The following is a 26,312-nucleotide window of genomic DNA, read 5'->3' as shown; positions in this document are numbered from 1 at the left end:
TTAGAATGATCTACAAGATCAAAGGCCACAGAAAGATCTAAAAGCATCACCAGCCCAGATCCACCATCATCCACAATATCTAACATTTCTGTTTGTAAATCTAACATAGCAGTCTCTGTTCCATGTGCAGTCCTAAAACTGGACTGCCGCTGGTGTAAAATGTTTGATTTCTCAAAATACTGTTGGAGCTGAATAGCTGCCACCTTATCAATTACCTTCAGTAGGAATTGGGCATTGGTGATGGGTCTATAGTTAGAACGTACTGTAGGGTCCAGGTTACATTTTTTAAGTAAAGGGGTAACTGTGACACTTTTCAAAAGGGCAGGCACACCATTATCTTAAAAAGAAGCATTTGTAAAACACTTCAGGAAAGGTGCAAACATTTCTAAGTGTTGTAAAACAATTTTTGAAGGTAAAATGTCCATCTGACAGGTAGTAGGGTACATTTCCCTAAGAATTTTAATGAGAGAGTCCACTGTAATAGTCTCAAATGGGATGGGGGGATTAGCATGAGAGGGAGGTTGAGAAACAGAACTCTGAGCAGTACAATCACCATTATTCTTTTTTTGCGTTAGCAATGGTGTATTGTGTTTTCTACACTTTATCCAAAAAAAGATTTTTGTACAGCTTCACAATCAGCATTAAAGTGTTTTATTTGAATTTTTGATTTTCAAATGATTTAACAATCTCAAACAATTTCTTAGTGTCATTGACAGAATTTGAAATTTGGGCATCAAAGAAGCCCTTCTTAGCCTAGAAAATTTCCGTCCGATAACTTTTCTCTAAAACTTTCCATTTCTCTTTATTCGCTAGGGAGTGAGTTTTCATCCACAGTCATTCAGCTTTCCTCTTATCTTGTTTCAATGAGGCAAGATGAGCTGTGTACCATTTTTGGTTATTTTCTCTTGCTCCAACTTTTTTCTATTTCAGAGGTGCAACTTGATCAAGTAGTTCACAAGTACTTTGAGAATACTTAGATGCTAATATAGTCGGTGGATCATGGTCTGATGTAGAAATTATCAAGTCGTTGATATATTTCTTTAACTCATCAGGTGTGAGTTTATTAAAATTCCTACTAACGACTGTTTGCAGTTTATTAGGTTTATAAGGTTCCTTTTTGTGGAGAAATAATTCAAAGGTTATCATGTAATGGTCTGACCAAAGACAGGGTTTAATGCCAAGTAGTTGTACGTTTAGATTTATGGTTGCGACCCAATCAAGGGTGTTGCCATGTGTGTGCGTTGACTCTCTGCTGAGTGTAGTAAAGTCATCATTACATAATAGTTGCTCTAGTTCAATAACTTCCAAATCTTTAGGATTGCCCAACCATTTGTTAAAATCCCCCAATATAACTGAATGGCTGTTAGATGTATTGAGTTTTGACAAAATGCCTGAAAATTCGTCCAAAAACATAGGCATATCAGATGGACGATCGATTAGAATAAGATTCAAACAGTCATTGGGAGATGTTGCAACTTTGAAGAATATAGTATCACACCCAGTGCATGAAATAGGTGTTTGGAAGAAATCAATTTCTAGTTTGGCAATAACAGCCACTCCCTGACCATTTTCTCTATGTTGAGCACTGGGGTGGCAAGATCTATATTCGTACCACTTGAATCTCTTATGTGAGCTAGACGACATTCCCCAGTACATTCTTCCCAACAATCCCTAGTAAACCTATCATCCCATCTCACAGCCACATGTGATACATTTCAAAACCTTTACATTATTTACTCCCTATTTATTTAGGCAGCGTTTCATAGCTAAAACAACACTAGCCTGATAAAGAGGAGAAGATGCAAGTCATTCAAGACTATCATAGTTTTACATTACATTTCAGAAGTTAGATGTGCAGATATTACAAATTATACACTGTGTATTCCTGGAACCTTTGCCCTAAGGTGCTCGGAGGCTGCCCTGCTATTTAGTTACCCCCTACATTGTAATATTACTTTGAAGATATAACCATGAGGGAAATAGGCCTGGCAGAAAAAACAACAACAACACAATGCAAGAGTCGTGGCATTCTCTTGGGGCGTTTGGCCAAAAGCCAGCCCAGCTCGAATCCTCAAAGTATTACGCGCAACTCACTCGTACTGTCTTCATCGCCCCCATCAGCGCCTTCCAGATACTTGTTAATTCCTAACTGCCTCTAACAAGCGGCGGCTGCCTCTTTACACGGGAGGATTGCTTCCTGCAGTTATCCATAACTAGGACACAGCGTTGAGGCATTTCCTACCAACGTGAAATAATGACGCATCGCGCATTGTGTCATGCACTGCTAGGTATTTTCCTTCAGCTCTCTTCGTGTCGCATCCCAAGTTTTGAAAAAACGAAAACAAATATAACCGTTAAACGTAACGGTTATCTATGATTTATCTTACCATCCTTATATTAAGAATTTACAATTAAATTAATAAAAAGAAAGGGAATTAAATAGACAATGTGTATTATCAGCAAAACCGTACGTATGTTATAGAGGTGACAAGGTGCACCCAGACAAACATGTTGTGTGAGGGATCAGGTATGAAATAAAAGCCACACTATCTTTTTCTTGGAGTGAGCATTCCTCTGGGTGATAGCTTGCATGGGTTCAATGTCTAGGTCAGTCAAAAAGGCCACTGCAGTCCTGTAGTCTGTAAAGGAGTGTACCTGTCCCTCCAGGATGACACAAAATATTGCTGGGTAGACCATATAATATTTTATCTTCTAACTCCTTGCTTTTTTCTTTTGCCATATCAAAAGGTCTCTTCTTCTCCAGCACATCTTTGCTCAGGTCCCAAAAATCATGATTTTATTTCCTCCCCAGGAGAGATGAGCAACTTCATGTGATTTCTTCAAGATCATTTCTTTAAAAGGGAATCTTAGAAATGTAACAAAAAAGTGCCGGGGGAGTTCACCCAGTGATCTATGGGCCCTTTGCATTTCCATGGATATCTTTGGTTCCAGCTTAAGCAAAGTAATTTGTGTTTTTTCCCGGCCCCCCATAGGGTTGCCCCGCTCCAAATTCTCTCAAAATCTAGCAATCATAATATTGTTTCCTCTGGAAAAGTTCTCCTGTTCTGATAGTTTCAGAGCCATTTTCTCATTTTGAATCTGTAAGTTTCTTATCTGGTCAGCCATCCTCAATGTTTTGTCATCCATTGAGTAAGGTGTTCCTCCAGAGTAGTCACCTTTGTTGTCAGCTCCATGTATCTTTCTTCAGCATTGAAGAGTTTAGTCTTGATCTCAGGAATGTCCAATGTCACTTTGGTCAGGAGGTCCAGTCATCTCTCTTTTCTGTGTCCTCATCATCTTTCTGCCTCTTTGCAGGTTGGCACGCCTCAGTTGAACATGGGTGTTACGCTCACCTGGTCCCCACGGGGGCGTTGCATGGAGCTCAGCGGCGAACGACTGCGCGTATCTATTCCTGTTCCACTGCTTTGCTCATGCTTGGGTGCTATCCTAAAAACGATGAACGGGGTAGTTCGCTTGCTGCGTAGGATGGGCAAGACTCTCTCCTCCTTCAAACCTCCAACCGCTTCCCTCTCTGCTTATGTCTCACCCTAGGTATCTTAACGTTGGCCTTTCCATGAATGCAGGGGTGCTTTAATGTTCTTAGGCACTTTCACTGAATCTAGTTCCCTCACTGATCCTATGCCCTGTAAGTGGAATCCAGACCAGCTGTGACTGCATAAGTATGTCTTGGTATCAATTGGTTCTTGGTAACTGTTTTTGCTTAAAGTGTTTCTTCTTGTTGACAAAGTGTTTGCTATTGTCCTTATTTTTGCAGGAGCGGTCTTGGTGATGCCTGGTCAAGCACTCCTAAATGCGTCGCTGAGCAACATTCATGCAGGTAGTTGTTAGCGCGAGAGCGCGGCATTGAAATATATTTTTAATAGGTATTTTTCAATTGCACGGCTAACCTGGTGTCTCTTTTCCCTTCCTCTGCAGGTGCGGTGATGTTCCGGAGCAGCGACCATGTGGACCGCTTCAATGGAGCCCTGAGATGACTGATGCCTCTGGGTAAGTTTTCGTTCTCCCTCCTTTCTGCAGGTGCAGTGGTTCTCAGGAGCGGCAGGATGGGAAGCAGGTCGGATGGAATTGGAAGACTGCTTCTCTCAGGTAAGAGCTCTACTAATGTCCTTCTTCTTGTCTTTTTCTTTTCTTCAAGTGCTGATGATCCGTTGTTCCTGATGAAGTCAACAGGGTGTGGCTGAGGCCCAGGGCAACAGGAGCAGAGCTGACACAGTGAGCATTACGCTGCAGGAGTGCAGAATAACGCGAAGCGTGTTCTGTTCCTTGGGTGTGGTTTATATAGGCCAGGGGAAGTAGTCCCAGGTAAAGTAGTTCCAAGCCCCGCCATGCCCTGGAAGCTAGACTGCACAGCTCAGTTCTTCAGGACTGGGATATGTGTGCCTCCATGTTCACTGGAACCTCATTCCATGTGGTCAAATAGTATGAGCCTGGTGCCAAAGGCGCCAGGACTGGCTCCAGGAAAGCCTCTGAAAACATTGTGTGGCCTTTAAAGCCCCAATGGAAGCCTGCAACTTGGGAAGGATGGTTTGGCCCTGAAGACTGGGGGCATGCATCATGACAGCACTCCCCCCTAAGGCCCCTCTCAAGGTGTGTTCTCCATCTGGTCCAGGCTTGTTTGGATGATTTTGATGGAACCTTTTCACCAAGCATGGTGCATGAATGTGGATGCTAGGTTCCCATGTTCTTTCCTGCGGTCCATAGCCTTTCCAGTCAACTAGGTAGAATAATTTAGACTTGACAATTTTAGAGTCCAGAATATCCTTAACTTCAAATTCGGGTTCCCCCGTCAACCATGATTGGCATTGGTGGTTTTTTAACTCGAGTTCCTGGTTGCACTGGTTTCAAAAGTGAGACGTGAAACACGGGATGAACTCGCATATGTGGTGGTAGCTCCAATTTCACTGCCACAGGATTGATGATGGCTTTAATGGTATATGGTCCTAAATATCTGGGATTGAAAGTATGAGTTCCTCTTATTGGTATATGTTTAGAAACCAATATAAATGGTAGGGCACCTGGCGGGGTCCTGATTTACCCAGGTAGGTAAACATATAATAAACAAAAAATCAGGATGACGAGATCCAGACCAAGTTCTGTGTGTGTGTGTTTATTCGCATCAACACAGAAAGTTTTTCAAGTAATCAAAACAATTTATTTTACAGATCTTTCGATAAGCACGAAAGGTACAATGTGAACGGACAAGGTTTAGTGATGAGAAGTGATAACACATATGTGTGTAGACCTCGCAACTGCAGAGGCCAAAAACTCCACTCAAAAAACAGATTTCCCACAGTTGGAAAGGGTAACAACCCTAGTAGGCAGGGAAAGGTGTGCTCTTAGACTTGCGTCAGTCCAAGGCATGATTAACACATGGTGCACACAACACAATTTACATGAAACGTACACAAGGGGGATAGAGTTGTGACACAGGGATCGACACAGGGTGTGTTTCGGCCAAAAAAGAGGCTAGAATTGCGCCTGTCTTTGCGCTGGCCTTCGTCAGGAGATGCACCTATAGCGGTGCTGTCCGTAGTGTCTGTGAATAAAAACATATTGGTGAGGATCTCGGGAATCAATTTACTAAGTACTACTAGGTATTTAATACGGGCAAAGTGGTGCCAGAGAGGTACACCATGTGGTGTCTCTTGAAAACGGCGTACCTGCTGTTGTGGTAGCCGGAGGCTGTTATGAGGGTCATCCATGACAATTGCAGGATTGACGGTGCACGAATGGCATTTGTTCTGTCGGCTGTCTCGGTGGACGGGCCGATTCGTCTCAGGGTCCCGTGCAACTGGTGTAGGCCGGGGGATAGGTCCTGAATCTGAGAAAGGACAAAAAACGCGGGTAATGAAAACCCAGCTGCGTGTAACAGATACCGACCCATTGGGTGAAGGTGGTCCGAAAAAGGGGCTCTGACCCCACTGGTGTAATAGTGGTACGGTGCTCGGGGCTGCAATGGCAGGACACCTGGGTCTGTGCTCCTGGGAGTGCCGAGTTGAGTGATGGTCGGCTCGGCAACATGACTCGGGTGGCCCTGGGATGACAGAGGTGTTTGTAGTGACTATACATCTGTCTAGGTGAAAGCTATGCCGGGCACGGAATTTATGGGCGTGGGCTGCGTGTCGGTGCCTGGAATGGAATTTATCAGGGGAGAGGAGACTCGCTGTCGCTGGGGTGCGGTAAAGAGCTGGAGTGGGTAGCTTACCTCAGTGAGCTCGCAGGTGCTGCGCTGCGTAGTACCGGGACCTCTGAACGCCGTAGTGGTTGTGAGGAAGACAGAGTGGTGGTGCCTTATTAGCTAAACTGGGCCTGACAGGGACCAATCCAAACTGGCGGAGGGCCTGGACGCGGGAGCCAATCGCGAAGGGCTGGTCGAATGGGTCACTATCGCGTGGTGTAGTGGGAAATGTAGTTTCCTAATGCCGCCAAAGTGGCGGCGAAGCGTGGAGTGATGTAGTGACAGGGAGGTCATGTTCTATAGATGGAAGCAAGGTGTTTGGTTAGAAGTGTTTCCATTCGACAGTTATGTTCAGGCCGTTTCGTACTGTGTCCAATTTGTGTACCCATTTTTGCTCGAGTCTAGTAAGAGCCAAATTGATGTCGCCACCCCGGCGTTGTGGCTGGAGTTGTTGGACCACCGTCCAGAACAACTGATCGTGGGTGTGTTTTGCCTTGGCGAAATGTTCAACTAGTGGCTTATCTTCGACTTGGTTTTTGATACAGGACCTGTGTTCGTTGATCCTTTGTTTGATTGGTCTGATGGTTTTGCCAATGTAGACCAATTGACAGGGGCACTTGATGGCGTAGATAATGAACCTACTTTCGCAATTAGTGTGGCTGTTCAATTTCCAAGTGAGATTATTGTGGACAAAAGTTTTGCTGTTTTTGGTGAAGCGACATGCGACACATTGTCCACAGCTGAAGTGTCCCACCACGGGTGGGAGATTCCACAAGGTGGAGGTAGGTCTGTTTGGTTCCAAGTAGGTATGTACCAGTGTGTCTCTGAGGTTTTTGTTCTTCTTGAAAGCAAATAGCGGTTTTTTGGCTAGGCTCCCATCGTTTTTGATCAGATGCCAATGTTTATTGATGGTGTTCTTTATGAGATTGCTGATAGGGTTGTATGTGGTGACACAGACAACCCTATTGATGGGATCTTTTTCTCTCGTGGTGAGGCAGATCGAGCGATCAGTGTTGGCTGCTCTTTTCTTGGCGCTCCTGATGGATTTTCTAGGGTAGCCCCTTTCTCCGAGACGTTTTTGTAGTTGTTGCGCATGGTATTTGAATTTTTCTGTGTCGGAGCAATTCCTGCGGATGCGAAGGAATTGGCTGTACGGGAGGTTATACTTCAATCCTTGAGGGTGGTAGCTTGAGAAGTGGAGCAGAGTGTTTCTGTCTGTGGGTTTCCTAAAGAGTTCCGTTTTCAGTTTCTCTCCGGATCTATAGATGTGAAGGTCTAAAAAGTTGATGGATTGGTAGTCCCATTCGATGGTGAACTGAATGTGGTTGTTGCGTGTGTTGATCCATTGGTGGAAGGCTAAAAGTGTGTCTTTGCTTCCTTCCCAGACTAGTAGTACGTCGTCAATGTAGCGGCGCCAGATCTTGATGTGTGTTCTGTATGGGTTGTCGTTGTGATAGATGTGATCCTCTTCATACTGAGCCATGTAAAGGTTGGCGACGTCCGGAGCGAAAGTGGCCCCCATGCTAACGCCTTTGATTTGTTGGTATAATTGTTGGCCAAAAAGGAAGAAGTTTTCACCCATCGCAATGCGAATGCATTCGAGCAAGAAGTTAGTAGGTACGGAGGAGACGTCTGTCCTTTTTTCGAGGCAGATGGCCAGGGCTTGTAATCCTTCCAGCTGAGGGATCGAGGTGTATAGTGCCTCGACATCCATGGTGACCAGTATGGAGTCAATCGAGAGCTGTATGGTATCTAGGACCTTGATGGTTTCCGTGCTATCTCTGAGGTAGGATGCCATTTTTCCGATGAAGGGTTTCATAAAGAAATCTGTGTACAGGGATAGAGGTTCCAGTAGTGAGTCACATGCGGAGACTATGGGTCTCCCTGGTGGTTTCGTAGCATGTTTGTGTATTTTCGGTAAGATGTAAAACGCCGGAGTCCTCGGATTGGTTTTATTGAGGAACATCCGTTCTTCTTGGCAGATCCAGCCCTCGTCTTCGGCGTGTTTTGTGAGGTTAAGGATCTCTTCTTGAAGGCGTTCTGTGGGGTCTCTGTTCAACATTTTGTATGAAGTTTGGTCGTTGAGGAGTCGTTGGCACTCTTGGTTATAATCTGTGGTATTCATGATAACGATGCCCCCTCCCTTATCTGCTGGCTTTATAGTGATAGTGGTGTCTTGGTGAAGGTCCTTCAAGGACTTTCTCTCCGCTCGTTTCAGGTTGTCCTGATAGAAGTTGTTCTTTCTAATGCCGATATTCACGGTGTTCATGACCATTTTTTCAAATGTTTCGAATTCACTCGGGATCGTATGCGGTGGAGGCATGAAGGTGGATTTAGGTTTAAAACCTGTCGTATTCTCCTTGTCTCTCTCAGGTGCTGGAGTACCGTTGTATGCTCTGTCCTGTTTGTTGGGTAAGTGTACCTCGAAGAAGTATTTTAATCTCACAGTTCGAAAGAAACGTCTGAGTTCTGCTTCTGTGGAGAACGGGTCTGCTTTGGTGGCTGGAACAAAGGATAAACCTTTTTCCAGAAGGGTCTGTTCTGTATGGGCCAGTGGTCTAGTGGATAAATTAAAGATGGGGATGGGTGCTAGGGCTGGTTCGAGTACCACTGGCGGGTCCTCATATACTGCCCCATTTGTGGGCGTCTCTTCGGTCGGCCCCGTTGACCCCCTCGTTGAAAAAACGGGTGTTGTTGGGGTGGGCCTGGGTCTCTTGTGCCTCCGGGTGAGCCAGGGGTGCTGCTGCTTGAGGATCCTGAGCTGCCTGAGAAATTCACCATGCGGTTGCGTTTGTTGTAGTTGGATTTTTGTTGTTGTTGGAGATCGCTGTAATACGCTTCTTTGAGATAGGGATATGTTTTTTCTTCAGCGTAATTATTGAGGTCCTTTCTGAATTTTTGTACTTTTCGTTCGACCGTGAGTTGGTGGAATTTCGCCACCTCTTCTTCTAGTTTCTCCAACTTTTGTTTGGCGTCGTTGACTGTATTGTCTTCCACAAATTTCTTCTCCAGGGTTGCCAGCTCTTCTCCCTGTTTTTTGCATTCCTCCTGGGCTGTGTCGATTATTAGGATGATCCAATCTCGGCTGCATTTGTTTCCCACGCCGCTGAAGTTTACTTTGAACTTGGGGTTGTCTGTGAATACCCTAGGGATGTTTTTGATTTGTAATCCTTCTGGAATGATGCCCGCTTTTAAGTATTCTAGCATGAAAGTTCCATGCATTTCTGTTCGTATCAGTTTTTTCTTTTTTTGAAGAATGGTGTCTAGTTCGTCTTTGTTGGCACCTTGTGCGATGGGTCCGCCTTCTGATCCAAGGGTGGTGGGGGTACCCATCAGTTTGCGGAAGTATTCATCCGTGTAGGACACGATGTTGACTTTGTCCATGGTGATGGTTAGTAATAGGACACAATGAAGGAATCTGTTCCTATGGAATTGTAATAGCCCTTCAACCGTGGGTTGTGCTAAATAGAATATAAATGGTAGGGCACCTGGCGGGGTCCTGATTTACCCAGGTAGGTAAACATATAATAAACAAAAAATCAGGATGACGAGATCCAGACCAAGTTCTGTGTGTGTGTGTTTATTCGCATCAACACAGAAAGTTTTTCAAGTAATCAAAACAATTTATTTTACAGATCTTTCGATAAGCACGAAAGGTACAATGTGAACGGACAAGGTTTAGTGATGAGAAGTGATAACACATATGTGTGTAGACCTCGCAACTGCAGAGGCCAAAAACTCCACTCAAAAAACAGATTTCCCACAGTTGGAAAGGGTAACAACCCTAGTAGGCAGGGAAAGGTGTGCTCTTAGACTTGCGTCAGTCCAAGGCATGATTAACACATGGTGCACACAACACAATTTACATGAAACGTACACAAGGGGGATAGAGTTGTGACACAGGGATCGACACAGGGTGTGTTTCGGCCAAAAAAGAGGCTAGAATTGCGCCTGTCTTTGCGCTGGCCTTCGTCAGGAGATGCACCTATAGCGGTGCTGTCCGTAGTGTCTGTGAATAAAAACATATTGGTGAGGATCTCGGGAATCAATTTACTAAGTACTACTAGGTATTTAATACGGGCAAAGTGGTGCCAGAGAGGTACACCATGTGGTGTCTCTTGAAAACGGCGTACCTGCTGTTGTGGTAGCCGGAGGCTGTTATGAGGGTCATCCATGACAATTGCAGGATTGACGGTGCACGAATGGCATTTGTTCTGTCGGCTGTCTCGGTGGACGGGCCGATTCGTCTCAGGGTCCCGTGCAACTGGTGTAGGCCGGGGGATAGGTCCTGAATCTGAGAAAGGACAAAAAACGCGGGTAATGAAAACCCAGCTGCGTGTAACAGATACCGACCCATTGGGTGAAGGTGGTCCGAAAAAGGGGCTCTGACCCCACTACACCACGCGATAGTGACCCATTCGACCAGCCCTTCGCGATTGGCTCCCGCGTCCAGGCCCTCCGCCAGTTTGGATTGGTCCCTGTCAGGCCCAGTTTAGCTAATAAGGCACCACCACTCTGTCTTCCTCACAACCACTACGGCGTTCAGAGGTCCCGGTACTACGCAGCGCAGCACCTGCGAGCTCACTGAGGTAAGCTACCCACTCCAGCTCTTTACCGCACCCCAGCGACAGCGAGTCTCCTCTCCCCTGATAAATTCCATTCCAGGCACCGACACGCAGCCCACGCCCATAAATTCCGTGCCCGGCATAGCTTTCACCTAGACAGATGTATAGTCACTACAAACACCTCTGTCATCCCAGGGCCACCCGAGTCATGTTGCCGAGCCGACCATCACTCAACTCGGCACTCCCAGGAGCACAGACCCAGGTGTCCTGCCATTGCAGCCCCGAGCACCGTACCACTATTACACCAGTGGGGTCAGAGCCCCTTTTTCGGACCACCTTCACCCAATGGGTCGGTATCTGTTACACGCAGCTGGGTTTTCATTACCCGCGTTTTTTGTCCTTTCTCAGATTCAGGACCTATCCCCCGGCCTACACCAGTTGCACGGGACCCTGAGACGAATCGGCCCGTCCACCGAGACAGCCGACAGAACAAATGCCATTCGTGCACCGTCAATCCTGCAATTGTCATGGATGACCCTCATAACAGCCTCCGGCTACCACAACAGCAGGTACGCCGTTTTCAAGAGACACCACATGGTGTACCTCTCTGGCACCACTTTGCCCGTATTAAATACCTAGTAGTACTTAGTAAATTGATTCCCGAGATCCTCACCAATATGTTTTTATTCACAGACACTACGGACAGCACCGCTATAGGTGCATCTCCTGACGAAGGCCAGCGCAAAGACAGGCGCAATTCTAGCCTCTTTTTTGGCCGAAACACACCCTGTGTCGATCCCTGTGTCACAACTCTATCCCCCTTGTGTACGTTTCATGTAAATTGTGTTGTGTGCACCATGTGTTAATCATGCCTTGGACTGACGCAAGTCTAAGAGCACACCTTTCCCTGCCTACTAGGGTTGTTACCCTTTCCAACTGTGGGAAATCTGTTTTTTGAGTGGAGTTTTTGGCCTCTGCAGTTGCGAGGTCTACACACATATGTGTTATCACTTCTCATCACTAAACCTTGTCCGTTCACATTGTACCTTTCGTGCTTATCGAAAGATCTGTAAAATAAATTGTTTTGATTACTTGAAAAACTTTCTGTGTTGATGCGAATAAACACACACACACAGAACTTGGTCTGGATCTCGTCATCCTGATTTTTTGTTTATTATATGTTTACCTACCTGGGTAAATCAGGACCCCGCCAGGTGCCCTACCATTTATATTCTATTTAGCACAACCCACGGTTGAAGGGCTATTACAATTCCATAGGAACAGATTCCTTCATTGTGTCCTACTACTAACCATCACCATGGACAAAGTCAACATCGTGTCCTACACGGATGAATACTTCCGCAAACTGATGGGTACCCCCACCACCCTTGGATCAGAAGGCGGACCCATCGCACAAGGTGCCAACAAAGACGAACTAGACACCATTGTTCAAAAAAAGAAAAAACTGATACGAACAGAAATGCATGGAACTTTCATGCTAGAATACTTAAAAGCGGGCATCATTCCAGAAGGATTACAAATCAAAAACATCCCTAGGGTATTCACAGACAACCCCAAGTTCAAAGTAAACTTCAGCGGCGTGGGAAACAAATGCAGCCGAGATTGGATCATCCTAATAATCGACACAGCCCAGGAGGAATGCAAAAAACAGGGAGAAGAGCTGGCAACCCTGGAGAAGAAATTTGTGGAAGACAATACAGTCAACGACGCCAAACAAAAGTTGGAGAAACTAGAAGAAGAGGTGGCGAAATTCCACCAACTCACGGTCGAACGAAAAGTACAAAAATTCAGAAAGGACCTCAATAATTACGCTGAAGAAAAAACATATCCCTATCTCAAAGAAGCGTATTACAGCGATCTCCAACAACAACAAAAATCCAACTACAACAAACGCAACCGCATGGTGAATTTCTCAGGCAGCTCAGGATCCTCAAGCAGCAGCACCCCTGGCTCACCCGGAGGCACAAGAGACCCAGGCCCATCCCAACAACACCCGTTTTTTCAACGAGGGGGTCAACGGGGCCGACCGAAGAGACGCCCACAAATGGGGCAGTATATGAGGACCCGCCAGTGGTACTCGAACCAGCCCTAGCACCCATCCCCATCTTTAATTTATCCACTAGACCACTGGCCCATACAGAACAGACCCTTCTGGAAAAAGGTTTATCCTTTGTTCCAGCCACCAAAGCAGACCCGTTCTCCACAGAAGCAGAACTCAGACGTTTCTTTCGAACTGTGAGATTAAAATACTTCTTCGAGGTACACTTACCCAACAAACAGGACAGAGCATACAACGGTACTCCAGCACCTGAGAGAGACAAGGAGAATACGACAGGTTTTAAACCTAAATCCACCTTCATGCCTCCACCGCATACGATCCCGAGTGAATTCGAAACATTTGAAAAAATGGTCATGAACACCGTGAATATCGGCATTAGAAAGAACAACTTCTATCAGGACAACCTGAAACGAGCGGAGAGAAAGTCCTTGAAGGACCTTCACCAAGACACCACTATCACTATAAAGCCAGCAGATAAGGGAGGGGGCATCGTTATCATGAATACCACAGATTATAACCAAGAGTGCCAACGACTCCTCAACGACCAAACTTCATACAAAATGTTGAACAGAGACCCCACAGAACGCCTTCAAGAAGAGATCCTTAACCTCACAAAACACGCCGAAGACGAGGGCTGGATCTGCCAAGAAGAACGGATGTTCCTCAATAAAACCAATCCGAGGACTCCGGCGTTTTACATCTTACCGAAAATACACAAACATGCTACGAAACCACCAGGGAGACCCATAGTCTCCGCATGTGACTCACTACTGGAACCTCTATCCCTGTACACAGATTTCTTTATGAAACCCTTCATCGGAAAAATGGCATCCTACCTCAGAGATAGCACGGAAACCATCAAGGTCCTAGATACCATACAGCTCTCGATTGACTCCATACTGGTCACCATGGATGTCGAGGCACTATACACCTCGATCCCTCAGCTGGAAGGATTACAAGCCCTGGCCATCTGCCTCGAAAAAAGGACAGACGTCTCCTCCGTACCTACTAACTTCTTGCTCGAATGCATTCGCATTGCGATGGGTGAAAACTTCTTCCTTTTTGGCCAACAATTATACCAACAAATCAAAGGCGTTAGCATGGGGGCCACTTTCGCTCCGGACGTCGCCAACCTTTACATGGCTCAGTATGAAGAGGATCACATCTATCACAACGACAACCCATACAGAACACACATCAAGATCTGGCGCCGCTACATTGACGACGTACTACTAGTCTGGGAAGGAAGCAAAGACACACTTTTAGCCTTCCACCAATGGATCAACACACGCAACAACCACATTCAGTTCACCATCGAATGGGACTACCAATCCATCAACTTTTTAGACCTTCACATCTATAGATCCGGAGAGAAACTGAAAACGGAACTCTTTAGGAAACCCACAGACAGAAACACTCTGCTCCACTTCTCAAGCTACCACCCTCAAGGATTGAAGTATAACCTCCCGTACAGCCAATTCCTTCGCATCCGCAGGAATTGCTCCGACACAGAAAAATTCAAATACCATGCGCAACAACTACAAAAACGTCTCGGAGAAAGGGGCTACCCTAGAAAATCCATCAGGAGCGCCAAGAAAAGAGCAGCCAACACTGATCGCTCGATCTGCCTCACCACGAGAGAAAAAGATCCCATCAATAGGGTTGTCTGTGTCACCACATACAACCCTATCAGCAATCTCATAAAGAACACCATCAATAAACATTGGCATCTGATCAAAAACGATGGGAGCCTAGCCAAAAAACCGCTATTTGCTTTCAAGAAGAACAAAAACCTCAGAGACACACTGGTACATACCTACTTGGAACCAAACAGACCTACCTCCACCTTGTGGAATCTCCCACCCGTGGTGGGACACTTCAGCTGTGGACAATGTGTCGCATGTCGCTTCACCAAAAACAGCAAAACTTTTGTCCACAATAATCTCACTTGGAAATTGAACAGCCACACTAATTGCGAAAGTAGGTTCATTATCTACGCCATCAAGTGCCCCTGTCAATTGGTCTACATTGGCAAAACCATCAGACCAATCAAACAAAGGATCAACGAACACAGGTCCTGTATCAAAAACCAAGTCGAAGATAAGCCACTAGTTGAACATTTCGCCAAGGCAAAACACACCCACGATCAGTTGTTCTGGACGGTGGTCCAACAACTCCAGCCACAACGCCGGGGTGGCGACATCAATTTGGCTCTTACTAGACTCGAGCAAAAATGGGTACACAAATTGGACACAGTACGAAACGGCCTGAACATAACTGTCGAATGGAAACACTTCTAACCAAACACCTTGCTTCCATCTATAGAACATGACCTCCCTGTCACTACATCACTCCACGCTTCGCCGCCACTTTGGCGGCATTAGGAAACTACATTTCCCACTACACCACGCGATAGTGACCCATTCGACCAGCCCTTCGCGATTGGCTCCCGCGTCCAGGCCCTCCGCCAGTTTGGATTGGTCCCTGTCAGGCCCAGTTTAGCTAATAAGGCACCACCACTCTGTCTTCCTCACAACCACTACGGCGTTCAGAGGTCCCGGTACTACGCAGCGCAGCACCTGCGAGCTCACTGAGGTAAGCTACCCACTCCAGCTCTTTACCGCACCCCAGCGACAGCGAGTCTCCTCTCCCCTGATAAATTCCATTCCAGGCACCGACACGCAGCCCACGCCCATAAATTCCGTGCCCGGCATAGCTTTCACCTAGACAGATGTATAGTCACTACAAACACCTCTGTCATCCCAGGGCCACCCGAGTCATGTTGCCGAGCCGACCATCACTCAACTCGGCACTCCCAGGAGCACAGACCCAGGTGTCCTGCCATTGCAGCCCCGAGCACCGTACCACTATTACACCAGTGGGGTCAGAGCCCCTTTTTCGGACCACCTTCACCCAATGGGTCGGTATCTGTTACACGCAGCTGGGTTTTCATTACCCGCGTTTTTTGTCCTTTCTCAGATTCAGGACCTATCCCCCGGCCTACACCAGTTGCACGGGACCCTGAGACGAATCGGCCCGTCCACCGAGACAGCCGACAGAACAAATGCCATTCGTGCACCGTCAATCCTGCAATTGTCATGGATGACCCTCATAACAGCCTCCGGCTACCACAACAGCAGGTACGCCGTTTTCAAGAGACACCACATGGTGTACCTCTCTGGCACCACTTTGCCCGTATTAAATACCTAGTAGTACTTAGTAAATTGATTCCCGAGATCCTCACCAATATGTTTTTATTCACAGACACTACGGACAGCACCGCTATAGGTGCATCTCCTGACGAAGGCCAGCGCAAAGACAGGCGCAATTCTAGCCTCTTTTTTGGCCGAAACACACCCTGTGTCGATCCCTGTGTCACAACTCTATCCCCCTTGTGTACGTTTCATGTAAATTGTGTTGTGTGCACCATGTGTTAATCATGCCTTGGACTGACGCAAGTCTAAGAGCACACCTTTCCCTGCCTACTAGGGTTGTTACCCTTTCCAACTGTGGGAAATCTGTTTTTTGAGTGGAGTTTTTGGCCTCTGCAGTTGCGAGGTCTACACACATATGTGTTATCACTTCTCATCACTAAACCTTGTCCGTTCACATTGTACCTTTCGTGCTTATCGAAAGATCTGTAAAATAAATTGTTTTGATTACTTGAAAAACTTTCTGTGTTGATGCGAATAAACACACACACACAGAACTTGGTCTGGATCTCGTCATCCTGATTTTTTGTTTATTATATGTTTACCTACCTGGGTAAATCAGGACCCCGCCAGGTGCCCTACCATTTATATTCTATTTAGCACAACCCACGGTTGAAGGGCTATTACAATTCCATAGGAACAGATTCCTTCATTGTGTCCTATTACTAACCATCACCATGGACAAAGTCAACATCGTGTCCTACACGGATGAATACTTCCGCAAACTGATGGGTACCCCCACCACCCTTGGATCAGAAGGCGGACCCATCGCACAAGGTGCCAACAAAGACGAACTAGACACCATTCTTCAAAAAAAGAAAAAACTGATACGAACAGAAATGCATGGAACTTTCATGCTAGAATACTTAAAAGCGGGCATCATTCCAGAAGGATTACAAATCAAAAACATCCCTAGGGTATTCACAGACAACCCCAAGTTCAAAGTAAACTTCAGCGGCGTGGGAAACAAATGCAGCCGAGATTGGATCATCCTAATAATCGACACAGCCCAGGAGGAATGCAAAAAACAGGGAGAAGAGCTGGCAACCCTGGAGAAGAAATTTGTGGAAGACAATACAGTCAACGACGCCAAACAAAAGTTGGAGAAACTAGAAGAAGAGGTGGCGAAATTCCACCAACTCACGGTCGAACGAAAAGTACAAAAATTCAGAAAGGACCTCAATAATTACGCTGAAGAAAAAACATATCCCTATCTCAAAGAAGCGTATTACAGCGATCTCCAACAACAACAAAAATCCAACTACAACAAACGCAACCGCATGGTGAATTTCTCAGGCAGCTCAGGATCCTCAAGCAGCAGCACCCCTGGCTCACCCGGAGGCACAAGAGACCCAGGCCCACCCCAACAACACCCGTTTTTTCAACGAGGGGGTCAACGGGGCCGACCGAAGAGACGCCCACAAATGGGGCAGTATATGAGGACCCGCCAGTGGTACTCGAACCAGCCCTAGCACCCATCCCCATCTTTAATTTATCCACTAGACCACTGGCCCATACAGAACAGACCCTTCTGGAAAAAGGTTTATCCTTTGTTCCAGCCACCAAAGCAGACCCGTTCTCCACAGAAGCAGAACTCAGACGTTTCTTTCGAACTGTGAGATTAAAATACTTCTTCGAGGTACACTTACCCAACAAACAGGACAGAGCATACAACGGTACTCCAGCACCTGAGAGAGACAAGGAGAATACGACAGGTTTTAAACCTAAATCCACCTTCATGCCTCCACCGCATACGATCCCGAGTGAATTCGAAACATTTGAAAAAATGGTCATGAACACCGTGAATATCGGCATTAGAAAGAACAACTTCTATCAGGACAACCTGAAACGAGCGGAGAGAAAGTCCTTGAAGGACCTTCACCAAGACACCACTATCACTATAAAGCCAGCAGATAAGGGAGGGGGCATCGTTATCATGAATACCACAGATTATAACCAAGAGTGCCAACGACTCCTCAACGACCAAACTTCATACAAAATGTTGAACAGAGACCCCACAGAACGCCTTCAAGAAGAGATCCTTAACCTCACAAAACACGCCGAAGACGAGGGCTGGATCTGCCAAGAAGAACGGATGTTCCTCAATAAAACCAATCCGAGGACTCCGGCGTTTTACATCTTACCGAAAATACACAAACATGCTACGAAACCACCAGGGAGACCCATAGTCTCCGCATGTGACTCACTACTGGAACCTCTATCCCTGTACACAGATTTCTTTATGAAACCCTTCATCGGAAAAATGGCATCCTACCTCAGAGATAGCACGGAAACCATCAAGGTCCTAGATACCATACAGCTCTCGATTGACTCCATACTGGTCACCATGGATGTCGAGGCACTATACACCTCGATCCCTCAGCTGGAAGGATTACAAGCCCTGGCCATCTGCCTCGAAAAAAGGACAGACGTCTCCTCCGTACCTACTAACTTCTTGCTCGAATGCATTCGCATTGCGATGGGTGAAAACTTCTTCCTTTTTGGCCAACAATTATACCAACAAATCAAAGGCGTTAGCATGGGGGCCACTTTCGCTCCGGACGTCGCCAACCTTTACATGGCTCAGTATGAAGAGGATCACATCTATCACAACGACAACCCATACAGAACACACATCAAGATCTGGCGCCGCTACATTGACGACGTACTACTAGTCTGGGAAGGAAGCAAAGACACACTTTTAGCCTTCCACCAATGGATCAACACACGCAACAACCACATTCAGTTCACCATCGAATGGGACTACCAATCCATCAACTTTTTAGACCTTCACATCTATAGATCCGGAGAGAAACTGAAAACGGAACTCTTTAGGAAACCCACAGACAGAAACACTCTGCTCCACTTCTCAAGCTACCACCCTCAAGGATTGAAGTATAACCTCCCGTACAGCCAATTCCTTCGCATCCGCAGGAATTGCTCCGACACAGAAAAATTCAAATACCATGCGCAACAACTACAAAAACGTCTCGGAGAAAGGGGCTACCCTAGAAAATCCATCAGGAGCGCCAAGAAAAGAGCAGCCAACACTGATCGCTCGATCTGCCTCACCACGAGAGAAAAAGATCCCATCAATAGGGTTGTCTGTGTCACCACATACAACCCTATCAGCAATCTCATAAAGAACACCATCAATAAACATTGGCATCTGATCAAAAACGATGGGAGCCTAGCCAAAAAACCGCTATTTGCTTTCAAGAAGAACAAAAACCTCAGAGACACACTGGTACATACCTACTTGGAACCAAACAGACCTACCTCCACCTTGTGGAATCTCCCACCCGTGGTGGGACACTTCAGCTGTGGACAATGTGTCGCATGTCGCTTCACCAAAAACAGCAAAACTTTTGTCCACAATAATCTCACTTGGAAATTGAACAGCCACACTAATTGCGAAAGTAGGTTCATTATCTACGCCATCAAGTGCCCCTGTCAATTGGTCTACATTGGCAAAACCATCAGACCAATCAAACAAAGGATCAACGAACACAGGTCCTGTATCAAAAACCAAGTCGAAGATAAGCCACTAGTTGAACATTTCGCCAAGGCAAAACACACCCACGATCAGTTGTTCTGGACGGTGGTCCAACAACTCCAGCCACAACGCCGGGGTGGCGACATCAATTTGGCTCTTACTAGACTCGAGCAAAAATGGGTACACAAATTGGACACAGTACGAAACGGCCTGAACATAACTGTCGAATGGAAACACTTCTAACCAAACACCTCGCTTCCATCTATAGAACATGACCTCCCTGTCACTACATCACTCCACGCTTCGCCGCCACTTTGGCGGCATTAGGAAACTACATTTCCCACTACACCACGCGATAGTGACCCATTCGACCAGCCCTTCGCGATTGGCTCCCGCGTCCAGGCCCTCCGCCAGTTTGGATTGGTCCCTGTCAGGCCCAGTTTAGCTAATAAGGCACCACCACTCTGTCTTCCTCACAACCACTACGGCGTTCAGAGGTCCCGGTACTACGCAGCGCAGCACCTGCGAGCTCACTGAGGTAAGCTACCCACTCCAGCTCTTTACCGCACCCCAGCGACAGCGAGTCTCCTCTCCCCTGATAAATTCCATTCCAGGCACCGACACGCAGCCCACGCCCATAAATTCCGTGCCCGGCATAGCTTTCACCTAGACAGATGTATAGTCACTACAAACACCTCTGTCATCCCAGGGCCACCCGAGTCATGTTGCCGAGCCGACCATCACTCAACTCGGCACTCCCAGGAGCACAGACCCAGGTGTCCTGCCATTGCAGCCCCGAGCACCGTACCACTATTACACCAGTGGGGTCAGAGCCCCTTTTTCGGACCACCTTCACCCAATGGGTCGGTATCTGTTACACGCAGCTGGGTTTTCATTACCCGCGTTTTTTGTCCTTTCTCAGATTCAGGACCTATCCCCCGGCCTACACCAGTTGCACGGGACCCTGAGACGAATCGGCCCGTCCACCGAGACAGCCGACAGAACAAATGCCATTCGTGCACCGTCAATCCTGCAATTGTCATGGATGACCCTCATAACAGCCTCCGGCTACCACAACAGCAGGTACGCCGTTTTCAAGAGACACCACATGGTGTACCTCTCTGGCACCACTTTGCCCGTATTAAATACCTAGTAGTACTTAGTAAATTGATTCCCGAGATCCTCACCAATATGTTTTTATTCACAGACACTACGGACAGCACCGCTATAGGTGCATCTCCTGACGAAGGCCAGCGCAAAGACAGGCGCAATTCTAGCCTCTTTTTTGGCCGAAACACACCCTGTGTCGATCCCTGTGTCACAACTCTATCCCCCTTGTGTACGTTTCATGTAAATTGTGTTGTGTGCACCATGTGTTAATCATGCCTTGGACTGACGCAAGTCTAAGAGCACACCTTTCCCTGCCTACTAGGGTTGTTACCCTTTCCAACTGTGGGAAATCTGTTTTTTGAGTGGAGTTTTTGGCCTCTGCAGTTGCGAGGTCTACACACATATGTGTTATCACTTCTCATCACTAAACCTTGTCCGTTCACATTGTACCTTTCGTGCTTATCGAAAGATCTGTAAAATAAATTGTTTTGATTACTTGAAAAACTTTCTGTGTTGATGCGAATAAACACACACACACAGAACTTGGTCTGGATCTCGTCATCCTGATTTTTTGTTTATTATATGTTTAGAAACCAACCAGACTTCATCCCCAATTTGATATTTTGGAGCTTCACTCCGACGTTGGTTTTTCTTTAGCTTGCTTTAGATGCTCCGTTGCCGTTTCCGAAGGCTTGTGTGATGGTAGCATGTAGATTCCTTATGGCAGGCATTTCCAAGAGTAGAGGAGGGTCTAGGTTGGAGGTTCGTGGATGTATTCCGTAAATCGTATAGAACGGACTTTGCCCAGTGCTGGAGTGTAGAGAATTGTTATAGGCATATTCGGCTATCCATAAAACATCTTTACAATTTCCTTCTGTTTGGTGTAGCATGCATCTCCAGTATTGTTGCAGAGTTTGGTTGGTGCTCTTGGTCTGACCATCGGTTTGAGGGTGATGACTAGTGGAGAGTCTTACGTCGATTTGGGCTAACTCGCATCACTTCTTCCAAAAATGTGAGATAAATTGACTGCCACGATCTGAAATCAGGACGGAAGGGAATCCATGTATTCAAACAATCTGTTCTAGGAATTCTTTTGCCAGGGTGGAAGCCGTGGGTAGGCCTTTTAGTGGAATGAAGTGGGCCATTTTGGAAAACAGGTCCACTACCACTAAAATGGTGTTGAACCCATTACAAGGAGGAAGGTCGGTGATAAAATCAAGAGAAAGCGTATGCCAGGGTGTAGGTGGAATGTCTAGAGGTTGTAAAAGACCTGATGGTCGTTTCTTTTGAGCCTTGTTCTGTGCACAAATACCGCATGATAGCACAAATTGTGAGATGTCTTTACGCCAAGTTGGCCACCAATAGTTCCTTTTAACTTTAGCTAAAGTTTTGGCAATCCCAGGATGACCTTCCACCAGAGATTCATGGTAATTTGAGATGACTTGTTCCTGTAGTTCTTTACTGGGTAGATAAAGGTGTCCTCGGAATAATTGCAGGTGGTTCGCAACTGTATGGTGTTCGCTTTGGGTAGACCAATCTCGCAAAGTCTTTGCATCAAGTAGGTGCAGAATTTTCTTTTGGATGTCATCCAAGGTCAGAGATGTTGTAATTCCCAAGATTCTTCCCCCTGGGATTATGGCTACTGGATCTGGGGTTCTTTATGCATGTTCATCTAAGCCGATATGGGAAAGAGTGTCAGCTTTTCCGTTCCGACATCCGGGTCAGTAACTAATATCGAAATCCTATTCAGCAAAGAAAAGGGCCCATCGGAGCTGATGAGATGACTGGGCTTTTGCTGTCTTTAGGTACTGCATTTTGCGATGATCAGTGATCACTGTGACGGTGTGTCTTGCTCCTAGGAGGTAAAGCCGCCAGGCTTTAAAAGCTGCCTTAATGGCTAAGAGTTCTTTGTCTGTCACAGCGTAATTTAGTTCAGGTGCTGAGAACTTTCGTGACCAAAAAGCCACTGGATGAAGTTGACCAGTCTCAGGGTCTTTTTGGGAGAGAACTGCCCCCATTGCGAGACTGGAAGCATCGGTTTCCACCACATACGGAAGATCTGGGCGAGGATGTTTCAGGATCGGGCTGAGGTAAATCTTTCTTTCAATTCCTGGAAGGCTTTTTCTGCTTCCTCCGACCATTGAAAGCATTTATTCTTTCGCAGTAAGGATGTGATTGGATGCACAATTTGCAAAAGACCCGCAATACACCAGCGATAGAAGTTTGCAAAGCCGAGCATACTCTGGACTCCTTTGACTGATGTTGGAGAGGGCCAATTGAGGATGGCATCTACTTTACGTGAGTCCATACGAACACTTCAGGGAGTTAGAACAAATCCAAGAAACTCAACTTCGGTGACATGGAAGGAGCATTTTTCTAGTTTAGCGTATAACTTGTATTGCCTGAGTTTTTCAAGGACAGCATGAACATGTTTCAAATGGTCTTGCTTGGAAGCTGAGTACACCAAAATGTCGTCAATGTACACTAAGAGGCAAACATCAACCAGTTCTCATAAGACATCATTCATGAAGTACTGAAACGCCACCGGAGCATTAGAAAGCCCAAAGTGCATTACCTGGTATTCAAATAGCCCATATTTAGTACGGAAGGTGGTTTTCCATTCATCTCCTTTTTTGACTCCTACAAGATGATACGCCCCTCTGAGAGCCAACTTGGTATAAATCCGAGCATCCTTCACCTGATCTAACAGTTCAGGGATAAGAGGTAGGGGGTAACGATATTTTACAGTAACTTGGTTCAATGTGCGGTAGTCAATACAAGTCTTTAAATCTCCTTCCTTTTTAGGTACAAAGAATAAGGGCGAGGCCACCAGGGATTTGGGTGGACGGATAAAACCGTTTGCCAGATATTGGTCCAGATACGTTTTTAAATGGAGATTTTCAGGCTCAGTGAGTGCATAAATTCGACCGCAAGGAATCTGTGCGCCAGGTACAAGGTCAATTTGGCAGTCATATGGTCTATGGGGCCGCAGGGTATTGGCTTGATCCTTCTGAAAGATATCTTGAATCTTGAAAGTCTTGGTATTCCTGGTGTAGTGTGTTTGTTAGACCCATGACCGTTGCCACTTCTGAGGTAGGGATTTTTTTTCAGTCAAGTATTCTTCTACCTTATAACATGTATGAGCACATTCATCGGAGAAGGTCAACCTCTTAGCACACCAGTCAATGTGAGGATTATGTGTTTCCAACCACGTCATTCCTAGAATTATTTGAAATTGTTAGCCTTGATTAGATTGAACACAAACGCTTCCCAATGCCCGTCTTGGCACAATAGTGTCACGTCTGCCGTTGAGTGCATTACAGGACCTGAAGATATCTCTGTTCCATCGACAGTGGTGACCATTTCAGTTGTAGCCTTCTTGCAAAGAACATGATCCATCCTTGATGCTAATTCCTGATCCATATAGTTACCAATTGCTCCGCTGTCAATGTATGCTCTGACCGCATGCATGCAAGAAGGTTGTTGGCGACTGATTAGAATTATTGGCAAGGCTAGGTGCGAGGTCTGAGAATCCTTCTTTTTGCTCGACAAACAGACCTCTGCGCTTGTCGGGCGTGGAAGTTTCCCGTCTCCGGTTCTGCTTCAACCTTGTCAGCGACCCCAAATACCTTCTTGGGTCGTTTCACTGGACATTCTCGGAGGAAGTGGCCGGCATTCCCGCAATACAAATACAATTGTTGTTGTCTCCTTTTGTCTCTTTTGTTCTTGGATAATGGTCCTCGAACTCCTCCAATTGACATAGGTTCAGACATGTCGGTTAGTTTTGAAACATTTTCCTTAGGGCTCACATACACCTGATTTTCCATTTTAACTCGATCAGCTTTTCGATCCTGCAGTCTGTGGTCTAGTTGTACCACCAGGTTAATATATTCCGCACAGTCTCATGGAGGATTTACAACTTGAGCCAAAACATCTTTTAGTTCATCTCTCAATCCACGATGGAATATTGTTGTTCTTTTGTTTTAGGATCAAACAGTTTCAACTACCAATCTACTGAAGGTTGCGATATATGTTAACAGATATTGGTTCTCTTGACGCAAAGATAGAAGTTCATTGTCTAATGCTTGATCTTGGGTGTGTCGAGCAAACAGCTTCTCCATTTCGTGCTGAAACCTCTGGAAGTCCCGCAGAAGCAGGTCATCCTGGGTAACAAGTGGTACCGACCAGTCCGCAGCGCTGCCACTCAGATAGGAAAGCACATAAGCAACCGTCGATTGATCGTTTGGAAAAGTCCCAGGTCTACATAAGAAATTAAGACGGCACTGTTTCATGAAAACCGCATGCCTTTTTGGGTCTCCAGTGAAGCGTTCAGGTGGAGCCAAAGGAACGGCCCCCGGGAGAACCACCTGTATGGGATTACTTGACTGAGCTGGAGCTGATAGCCCGATTCCTGGTAATGGTGTCTGACCAGCCTGCGACTGAAGTAATTGTCTGGTTAGATCATCTGTGTGATCTTTAGTCACAACCAGCTCTCTTTTTAGAGCTTTTGTTTCCTGCCGAGCAGAGTGCACCTCGGCCCTGAGTTGTCCCAAAAGCTGGGCTAATTGGTCAGTCTCAGATGTTTCCATGACGCCCAGGTAGAGCATTTTATGGAGGCTTTGCGTTCTGTTACGCTCACCTGGTCCCCACAGGGGCGTTGCACAGAGCTGAGGGAGCGAACGTCTGCGCGTGTCTCTTCCTGTCCCACTGCTTCGTTCACGCTTGGGCGCTATCCTAAAAATGATGAACGGGGAAGTTAGCTTGCTGCGTAGGATATGCAAGACTCCCACCTCCCTCAAACCTCCAACCGCTTCCCTCTGTGCTTATGTCTCACCTTAGGTATCTTAACGCTGGGCTTTCCATCCTGCATCTGAATACAGGGGCGCTTTAATGTTCTTAGGCACTTTCACTGGATCTAGTTCCTTCACTGATCCTACGGCCTGTAAATGGAATCCAGCCCAGCTGTGACTCTGTAAGTATGTCTTGGTAACAATTGGTTCTTGGTAACTGTTTTTGCTTACATTGTTTCTTCTTGTTGCCTAAGTTTTTACTATTGTCCTTATTTTTGCAGGAGCGGTCTTTGTGATGCCTGGTCAAGCACTCCTAAATGCGGCGCTGAGCAACATTCATGCAGGTAGGTGTTAGCGCGAGAGCGCGGCATTGTAATATATTTTTAATCGGTATTTTTCAATTGCGCCGCTACCTGGTGTCTATTTTCCCTTCCTCTGCAGGTGCGGTGATGTTCCGGAGCAGCGACCGTGTGGACCGCTTCGATGGAGTCCTGAGATGACTGATGCCTCTGGGTAAGTTTTCGTTCTCCTTTCTTGTCTCCTTCCTGCAGATGCGATGATGCTCTGGAGCAGCAGCCGAATGGACTGCTTAAATGGAATCCTGAGATGACTGATGCCTCTGGGTAAGTTTTCGTTCTCCCTCCTTTCTGCAGGCGCGGTGGTTCTCAGGAGCGGCAGGATGGGAAGCAGGTCAGATGGAATTGGAAGGACTCTACTAATGTCCTTCTTCTTGTCTTTTTCTTTTCTTCAGGTGCTGATGATCCGTCGTTCCTGATGAAGACAACAGGATGTGGCTGAGGCGCAGGTAAACAGGAGCATAGCTGAAACAGCTGGCATGGTGAGCGTTACGCTGCAGGAGT

General features: G+C 46.4%; 1 protein-coding gene across 1 annotated transcript; it reads right to left on the bottom strand.

Annotated features, from left to right (window-relative positions):
• Nucleotides 1-24,651: 24,651 nt before the first annotated feature.
• LOC138473031 (protein LDOC1-like) lies at nt 24,652-25,251 on the bottom strand. Its single transcript, XM_069611513.1, has one exon. The coding sequence runs from the start codon at nt 25,249-25,251 to the stop codon at nt 24,652-24,654; it is 600 nt and encodes a 199-aa protein (XP_069467614.1).
• Between the last annotated feature and the right edge of the window lie 1,061 nt (nt 25,252-26,312).

Source organism: Ambystoma mexicanum, chromosome 8 (assembly GCF_040938575.1).
Source record: "Ambystoma mexicanum isolate Mex_15411 chromosome 8, UKY_AmexF1_1, whole genome shotgun sequence".
NCBI classification, from domain to species: Eukaryota; Metazoa; Chordata; class Amphibia; order Caudata; family Ambystomatidae; genus Ambystoma; species Ambystoma mexicanum.
The sequence above is the reverse complement of the archived record's forward strand: the minus strand, read 5'-3'. Positions and strand labels throughout refer to the sequence as shown.